This window comes from Carassius auratus, chromosome 29, assembly GCF_003368295.1.
Source record: "Carassius auratus strain Wakin chromosome 29, ASM336829v1, whole genome shotgun sequence".
In the NCBI taxonomy this organism is placed as follows: domain Eukaryota; kingdom Metazoa; phylum Chordata; class Actinopteri; order Cypriniformes; family Cyprinidae; genus Carassius; species Carassius auratus.
Genome location: NC_039271.1, coordinates 19,195,909 through 19,205,360, shown reverse-complemented (window position 1 = coordinate 19,205,360; position 9,452 = coordinate 19,195,909). Strand labels below are relative to the sequence as shown.

General features: G+C 36.6%; 2 protein-coding genes across 4 annotated transcripts in view; one reads left to right on the top strand and one right to left on the bottom strand.

Annotated features, from left to right (window-relative positions):
• Window positions 1–788: 788 nt before the first annotated feature.
• On the bottom strand, window positions 789–3,708 carry LOC113048292 (nuclear transcription factor Y subunit beta-like). 2 transcript variants are annotated; one of them, XM_026210014.1, is made up of 7 exons: window positions 3,619–3,708; window positions 2,694–2,787; window positions 2,438–2,571; window positions 2,047–2,244; window positions 1,706–1,784; window positions 1,417–1,496; window positions 789–1,294 (listed from the first exon to the last, which is right to left on the bottom strand). In XM_026210014.1, exons 2-7 carry the CDS (start codon window positions 2,785–2,787, stop codon window positions 1,262–1,264), a joined length of 618 nt encoding a protein of 205 aa, XP_026065799.1. In that variant the 5' UTR covers window positions 3,619–3,708; the 3' UTR covers window positions 789–1,261. The 2 variants fall into 2 exon arrangements, with proteins under 2 accessions (XP_026065799.1, XP_026065800.1); XM_026210015.1 differs by lacking the exon at window positions 3,619–3,708 and adding an exon at window positions 3,579–3,607.
• A 2,724-nt stretch (window positions 3,709–6,432) lies between these two features.
• The window catches only part of LOC113048290 (carbohydrate sulfotransferase 11), a 39,986-nt gene continuing 36,966 nt past the window's right edge, over window positions 6,433–9,452 (top strand). The window contains exon 1 of one of the 2 annotated variants that reach the window (XM_026210012.1): window positions 6,433–6,684. In XM_026210012.1, coding sequence (XP_026065797.1) covers window positions 6,582–6,684 — 103 coding nt within the window. In that variant the 5' untranslated portion in view covers window positions 6,433–6,581. Of the gene's footprint in view, window positions 6,700–9,452 lie in introns of both variants that reach the window. The other variant, XM_026210011.1, reaches the window with a different exon arrangement.

Genomic DNA, 9,452 nt, shown 5'->3' with positions numbered 1-9,452 from the left:
TGGGGGGAGTGCATGTACAGTTCTCTCTCCACCTTCAATACCACGACTTAGGTGCCCTTGAGCAAGGCATCGAACCCCCAACTGCTCCCCGGGCGCCCCAGCATAAATGGCTGCCCACTGCTCCGGGTGTGTGCGTGTGTGTGTGTTCACTGCTGTGTGTGTGCATTTCGGATGGGTTAAATGCAGAGCACAAATTCTGAGTATGGGTCACCATACTTGGCTGAATGTCACTTCACTTCACTTGTGCTATAAAAGCTGAAATTCTGCAATGTGGGTTAAATATTCAGTGCACTAAACATTATAATACATCTACTTTAACATTTACTCTGCACAATTAGTATAATCTGTCTACTGGAGGATTTTTAATATCCCATTTGTAAAATTGCTTCTGCAGTTGTACATAAGAGATTATATCTGTATTATGTTCCATTAACATGCCGCTAACCTAGAGAGCTCTAAAGCGTATTAATGACACAGATTGTGCGATTTCAAACAGAGCTCTTAAAAACATTGTCAAGAATGTGATGCACCACAACCCTTTATTGAACGCAAAATAATCTTGGAATTTCTTTTTGTGACCACTCAGGGTTTTTTTTTTTGTTGGCATACACTCCCATAATGGTCTTGTGTACACTAAAATTTACTAAAAATGCATTGCAATAAAATTCAGTTTGAAACCTCTGTTACTGACAAATTAATTATTGGCAAAGTACACATTTGTTCCAATTAATTTTGATCTTGACTTGATTTTTATCAGTTTATTTTTTTTTTTAAGATCTTAAACACAATTCAAACAAAGACAGTTCACTTTTATTTATTCAAAGAATCAGCATAATGTCAGTTCAATATGTTAATTAAGATCAAATATCATATGAAATGAGAACTCCCTTAATTCTGAGAATGTAAACTGTTAATATGGCCTTTCTGTCTGCTCACTTCCCCATCCACAAATTTTAAAATTATTAAATACAAGGAAGTCCCCTCCCTCCCTCCCAAAAAAAAAAAAAAAAAAGAGTCATAATTTGGTGCTGCCTGTATCAAGCAGACCAATCAAAACAAACTGGCCTAAATATAATACTGAATGAATTACAAGACATAAATTTAGATCCAATCAGCCTCCTGGCAACAGGCACTTTTGTTCCTGCTCTGGTAACCGGGCATCTCTTGGTCTTCCAGCACTGACCTGAAAACTTTGCAAGGCAAGAGATAAGTCTGTCTGGACACCGGACAGGTTACTAGATATACTCGTGCCGGTCTTCAGTCATGAGAACTGTATCTGCTGCACGCCAGGGATCTAAAGGAGGAGAAAAAGTTTAAACACGGAGCAGAACTCAAATTTACTAGAGAAATTGGTTCAGTGTCAGATCTTTTTATTCAAATATCACTATTTTAACATGGGTTGGTTTACAAACTAACCTGCTGGTACGAAGTGGTGTATACCATCACGTTCTGTTGCTGGCCGTCCGCAGTGATCAGTCCTGCAGGCAACTGACCGGCTGGAAGTTAAACACAACATTAATTCACTACAGAAAACCTTTTAAAACACTAATAGTTGTAAATATGCAAGAAAATAGTGCTATATGTTTTGATTTTGCATTACATTTTTTGAACATTGCACTTTCCAAGGAGGGAAGGGAAATACACATGCATGAATCAAGCCATATATATATATATAAGCTTTATGCATGAAAGAGTTTGCACTCACTGAAACTGTCATCTGTAAGCTCTTCTCCAAGGCCTTCGCTGACTGTAACTGGAGTGACTCCTTTCTCACCCTTCATTGCCTTGGAAACATGAATATGTTACTTCACTTCTGCCCACAATTTGTGCTTTAAAAATGATATCTATGATAACACATGCAAGTAATGCTTTTCTACAAATTACCTTCAGCAATATTCTACATCATAAGTGCTAGCAATGTCTCTTTCAAACTCTACAGTCCTTTATATTCAACTTCAACTTGTATTGATATTGGTGTTTTTAGACCATGATCTCCAATTTATTATTAATTTTGCAGATTGCGTGATTTTGCAGATTGCGTAATACCTCTCTGAACTTCTGCAGGTAGACTTTAAGTGGCTCCACGTACATGTCAAAACCCAGAGTGGACATAGCAAACAGGATGTCCTCTCCGTTTATGGTCTTGCGTTTCTCTTGATGGCATCTCTCACTGGCCTCAGATGTCATAAAGCTGATGAACTCGCTCACACACTCCTGAACACACTCTTTTGCATCCTTTGCTATCTGTGATTAAAAAGAGAGATGACAGAAGAAATCAACATCACTTATACACAAGATTAGGATTTAAAATAGCTTGCACTCAAAAAGAACCATTTCTAGCTAATAAAATATACTGAAAACAGTTTATTATTATTATTATTATTATTATTATGAGTTCTCCGAACTGGGAAACAATTAAAAAATTCCCTGATATCACCTTTCCAGTCTGTGGGATGGCATTCTTCATGATGCGGGCGACATTTGCGATGGGAAGGTAGATGTCCTGTTCTCGGAAATAGTCTTTGCTGCCATTGCCATCCTCATGGTCATTGAAACTTTCATCCCCATCATCTGCACAAAAGAAAAAGAAAAAAAAAAACATGACAATGGACAATCAAACTTACCCCATAATAATCAAGTTCTTCATTATCGCTAACAAAGATTAATTATTTATGGTGACTTAATGTCCATACCATCCTGGGTCTGTAAGACATATGTCCCTCCGGTCATATACTCTCCAGTTATTCCTAACTGAGTGGTATCTGTGGTGCTGCTGTCTCCATCCATCTGGAAACACAAACAGGACAATGATGGTTAAAACATTTATTCCAATTACAGCTTTATGATGGGGAAAAATATACACTCATGATCCAAGACGACTAAAATAACTACGAGGTTAAAAAAGGTTTAAAAATAATACTAAAAACCCATATTAATAATAACCACATATAAATATTTAACATTTATAAAACATTTACACATTTAATAGACGCTTTCATCCAAAGGGAAACAAAAAGAACACTTACAACAGAGGAACAAAATGTAATTCGTCAAACAACAAAGATCGTAATAGACAATACAATAGAGAAACTAGATTTAGAAGCTTGAGAGGCTTTTTTTCAACAAATGTTTACAAAATATAACTCAAATATTTAAAAAAAGGCAAATATTTGTACGTGGCTCTGGATGTGTTATTAAAAAAGTTTACAATTGGTCATATAATGATTTGTATGTATTTCTGGCAGCCTTTGTTATTAGCAACGTTAGCAGGTTAGCATGGTAACAGCTAAGGTTTACAAATTTCAAACGTTTATCATAACCAAATAGCTGATTTATGAACAATTTGGATACTTTAACTAGAAATTAGCTGTATTCTTTTTAATTAAACTTATTGTCTATTAAATGTGGTCAAATGTGGCATCGGGGCCTCGTCTGCATGTAGCCTCCATCTCTACACTCAAATTATCCCTTACCCATCCTCAAACATTGATTCTTTTAAGACTTCCTGCATCGGTCTGGTAAAACCCTTAAAAACCTGCCGCTATTGGCATTTTCTATCCGTTAAACACGAGAATTACCGCTGAAGTAGATCATTTGACCGGAGCCACAAATACAAACCTCACTCGCGCTCGCGCTGCTCCTTGATTGGACGGAAACGGGGCTGCGCGCGACAGTTTGTGCACACGCTTATGCACGCGCGGATATCGGTCACCAGGGGGCGCGCTGGAAACGAGAATGTGAATTAAAACCAACTACATAAGAGGTTGCATTTATCGACATATATAGCTTCCTTTTACCTAGCAAATCGTAAATTTATATGGGTAATTATCATATAAATTAATTTTATGGAAATAGGTGGAAATCCTATACACACTTCCCTCTAATTTCCCCTTCCTTCCTGTTTTCATGCCTCTGGTAAAGATGAATGGTCCTGGAGCTCAATTTGACAACTGAACCGAATGAGGTGAATTTCACATTTAAAATGTAGTCTTTGTTTATCACCACCAACTGTGACACCTTTCATTTTTTTGAATTATTTGCTTCATATTTTCACATCATTTTTCTTCATGAGTGAATAATGCACCTATAGGTGATGCTTCATTAAAAGTGCCATATGCTCAAAGTTGCACAGTGAAGCAGGGGAAAAAGTAACTAAATGCTCTGCTTCTCTTCGAATGTGGTTAGACGATATGGTTTTGTCTATTTAATAGTTTTCTTTTTAATTAATGTATGTATGTATGGATATATATATTTTTAGACGTTTTTTATTAAAATATATGTGCAAAGTTTGGACCTATCAAATTAAAGTAATTAATATAAGTTTTATTTTTACTAACTTCTGACTGCTTGTGATACATTCTTGTAAGAGTATTTTACCAGATGCTTTGTACAAAGAAGCAGATCTTTCCTAAGAACAGCAGTTAAATCGTAGCCATTAGTGTACAGTAATGGCTTTAACTAATTGCTTTCAGTCAAAAAAAAAAAAAAAAAAATTTCACCCCATCCTGGTGGTGTATTTTGAGTCTAAACTTGCAATAAAGCTACACTTAACACACCACAAATAACTGCATTTACCAGTAGTTTCCCAGCATACTTTTTATGCTGTAATTTCTCGCTGTACAGTAAAAACTCTCTTCTTTTCTGCTCACAGGGTCTCAGAGGACATCAACACCATGACCTTGTAATTCCCTAAGTGCTTCCTCTTGGGAATGGACACCTCAGAAAGTACCTCTAATCAGCAGGTCCCATGCAGAATCACTCATGTATTTTAAACGTTTCTGCTTCACTCAGCACTAAATGCTGTGGGCCGTGAATGCATAATTAGCAGCTGCTTATTGAGGAGGAAATGTTGTGGCAATTCATTTAAATTAAGACTTAATTTTCAATTTTCAATTGCTACAAATTCTTCAGCACAAGAAAAATGTGAAGATTATGCTGAGCCATTTGTGCCTGTGATAAACTTGTTAATATGTAATTAACATTCTTTTTGACTTTCAGTTTTTGATTAGTATCTTTTTTATGTCTATGTGTATGTCAGAAATGCATTTCTGCCATTGTGATTGGCATTGTGTTGTAAATGCACACTTTACCACAAGGGGACATCGGCTGACACTGTTTGCCAAGAGCTGGATAAGCACACTGGTGTAGCAGGTTGAAACTAAATTCGTTTTCTATATCTAAAGGCTTCCAATTTATCTAAACAGTGTGTTGATTTATGGCTTTTCGTCTGGAATAAAACTGATTTCAAATGACATTAATAACTCTGGGTGTCTAGTTTTTTTTTTTTTTTTTTTTCTGGTCTTTCCAGCTTCTGCATTATTTACCAGCACATACCCAAAGTTTTTCCACCAACCTGACCACAGTCTCTTAATGTAGATTGGGATTTTTAGGCCAGTACTCCATGCTCTGATGAACTTGCTCTTGTAAATACATGATGAATGCATGAGCACAGTGAGTTCAGTATTACCGTACAGCAGCAGTTCATCATCTAAGAAATCAAATGACTTGGTTTATAAAACATTATAAATTACACATTTATTCATGTATCTACTATGCCTTTTGAATTTATAAGGTTTAACTTAATGATTTAACAAAACAAAAATATGTATATTTTATAAGTTTATTACAATTTTTATTTTATTTATACTTTGATATTTTTTATTAGTTGTAATAATATTAAACCTTTTAGCTGAAATGCAGTTTTATTAAATTAATGAATAAATAAATATTGAACTGAAAGACACTTCTATCCTTATTACACCGTTATTTTATTTATGCACGTGCATGTAGTTTCCAAGCTATTCATATTAATAATAGTATTATGTTTATAAGTGCATGTAGTTTCTACCATAAAAAGTACAATACATTAACTCAATTATTGATGCATATTTAAATGCATATAGTTTATATTAAACAATGTACAATGTATAATGTTTCAGCTAAAATTCAAATTTATTAAACACATAAATGAATAACAAACAAACCTTCCCATATTGTTTGAATCAGATTTACAAAATAAAAACAATAGCTACAATAATTAACTGTGGTTACTATATGGGAAATTGTATACTTTTTATTTTACGCATTATGTGGCAGACTTTGGTTTGAAATTGGCCTACTGTGTCATATGGATATATAAAAATGTCAAACCACTAACTAAAAACCTTCAGGTTGATTGCAATGATGGCTTTATTTTTTGAAGAAACTTAAAATGCACTTTTTGATCTCTTTGAATTCAACTGCAGATTAAAAAAATATACTTGGGACTTTTAAAACTCGTAAAAAGCGAATAGAAAAAAGTGTTAGGACAAGTCAAATGGAAACATAGTTGCTGTTATGAGATAGAGATAAAAGCATTTTTACAGTGTGGGCGCGCTCATTCGCCGCGCGGCGAGAGGGGGCGGAGTCTCGCTCGCCGCTGTAGTCTAGTGTGTGGAGGAAGGTAGTGCACTCCAGGGAGCTGCGCGGAGATCTTTGAGACACGGACGCAGGCGGCAGCAGCGAGAGCATCAGCATCAAACACAAACCCGCTGTACGGGGCTCGGCAGCCTCCCTCCGTCCCTGTCTCTCCGTGCCCAGCCATGAAACAGATGTTACTGGACCTCATGAGGATGAGTAGGATCTGCCGGATGGTGCTGGCCACTTGTTTAGGATCTTTTATTCTGGTCATCTTCTATTTCCAAAGTATGTTCCAACCAGGTAGGTGTGACGGTTTCACCCTAAAGGCTTTTAATCGATTTAAGATGCCCATTTGTAGCCCTTGACATGCTGATTTAGTGTGGAAGAATGTTATTAATAATCAATGAGCTGTTTGGGAGCGCATATCGATCAGCAGCAGCGAGTGAATGAGGTACTGACTCGCATCAGAGCTCCAGCTGTCTGTAGCCTGTTTAGTCTATGTATTTTTAATCCTTTACTTATATGAAACAGAATGGGTAGAGTGTTTCGTGTTGTGGAGGGACGGTCATTGTTTCCGGGGCCGGTATACAGTAGAGTCACTGTACTGAATCACACAGCTGACACGCTGTACAAACATAGGCTACATAGATCATTACCGACACACAGTTGACATACAATCGCCCTGCTGCTTCTGTTCATTACAGTTACTTATATTGTTGTGAGATTGAATACTATGTGAAGTGGACGAACATAAAAAAGCTAATTCAATAACCGAGGAAAATACAGCTGAATAATATACCGCAATACCCGTGTATTGTGTAGATTGTGCTTTACTGGTTGAGCAATTTACCTTCACGAGACAATCAGTCAGTCAATCAATCAACCAACCAAATCTATCTATCTAGTCTAATCCCACTTGAACTCCACATAGGCTATGTTGTGCATAGAAAACATCTGGAAATTCAGATGAAGTACAGTTTTAAAGTTATCTATCTATCTATCTATCTATCTATCTATCTATCTATCTATCTATCTATCTATCTATCTATCTATCTATCTATCTATCTATCTATCTATCATATGAACTCCACATATGTTGTGCATAGAACACATTTGTTGATGAATGATGTAGGACTGATAATTACGCCTGTCTGTTAGACTTTTCCGTTGTCAAACTCACCGGTCTGGTTCATCCTGACCAGAGCATGTAGCATGTCATCTGTTTTTTTGGGGGGGGTTTTCCCATGTGCTGTGGATGGAAGATCCAGATAAGGACAATGAAACCTGTGTAGTAGTGCAGTGGAGAGTGATGTGTCGGGAACGGCGAGTCATCAGCTTCACCGATATGTGGAGGTTCTCAGAAGTCCGCTGGAATGCCCATGTCATCATTGTCTCACTCAAAGGGGATGCTGAAAGCAGACAGAGGAACTGATGAGCTCAGGCACACTCATCCAGATCTGCACTTGATGTTTCACAGATGCACATTAGGACACATGGCTTCCTGTGTTTTATTTATTTAAAGATATTGTTCAACTGAAAAATGAAAATATACTCACCCTCAGGCCATCCAAGATGTAGATGAGTTTGTTTCTTCATCGGAACAGATTTGGAGAAATTCAGCGTTACATTACATGCTCCCCAATGGATCTTCTGCGGTGAATGGGTGCCGTCAGAATGAGTCCAAACAGTTGATAAAAACATCATAATAATCCAAAAGAAATCGACACAAGATTCATCAGTAAGAAATTTTAAATCTTTGCTTCTGGCCAAAATATGAGTCTTCTATCTATTATAATCCTTTTTCCAGTGAAAAAGTCGTGTATGAATCAGGAGATAAATGTGGACAGATCAAGGACTGTTTACAAGCGAAGACAGTCCAAAACATCAACAACAAGAAACAATGGTTTAAGGATGGATTTGTTTCTTACCAACACGCATATTTTTGCTTTTCAAGACTTAAAGTGATGGACTGGACTTGTGTGAATTACTTGTGAATTAATTTACTCTCATTCTCACAGCACCCATTCACTGCAGAGGATCCATTGAGGAGCAAGTGATGCTAAATCAAATCTCCAAATCTGTTCCAATGAAGAAACAAACTCATTAACCTACTCATGTCAATTTTGAGCAAATTTAAAATTTTGGGTGGTCTAGTCCTTTTCTTTGTTCCAAAGCGTCACTGGGGTGCAGTGGCATCCCATGGTCTGTTGTGATGTATGGGCATTTTTTGCATGGTGGTACGAGCAGCTGTTTCTAAACGCATCTGTGCATCCCACATGCTTATGAACAATGTCTAATACAACAGTCTCCCTTATGCTCGACAGTGGCTTGACAGGTGCTTTAGTTTCCTCTTCCGTTTATGTGTGTGTGTGTGTGTGTCTATGGCTACATGCCCATGCTCTTTTCTCCTTTCCTCCCCCATGTGACCTGATTATGCACTCTAGCCTACAAACATAGCCTGAGAACACACTGGCACAGCACGAGACACACACTCACACTGGAAAGCGCCTCAAGTGGACCTGAGCAGTTGAATGACGGGCTGACTTAATGCTTCAGTGTGTTTATGGTGATCAGAGAATGAGAAAAAATCAGGGTTACAGTGATTGGTTCCAATTTTTTTTTTAAACTAAATACCTTCTATTCCATTAGACCTAATACAATATGCATGCTAACATGATTTAATTATGAATAAATCAGCTTCATAGTTCTGCTTTTAAATCTTCCAAAAATTGTACAGTGACCTCTTTTAAAGAAACTGAGGGTAAATTATTTTCAATGGTAATCAGTATTTCAACCTGGAATATTTGTTTAATATCTCAAATATTTTTCAAAAGAGGTCTGTGCTCTGATATGTCAATATACAAAAGCAAAAACCAGAGATTTCAATATTTCTCATCACATTTCTCTGTGTTAAATGTATCCGAGCTACGTTATCCACTTTTAATAGCTTAGTTGTCTCTATTTTTAATTCTCAATATTTTATATTTTGATAATTTAATAATTAGGAATTTTAGAAGAAACATCTGAGAAAAAAATATTTTAATTAAGAATAA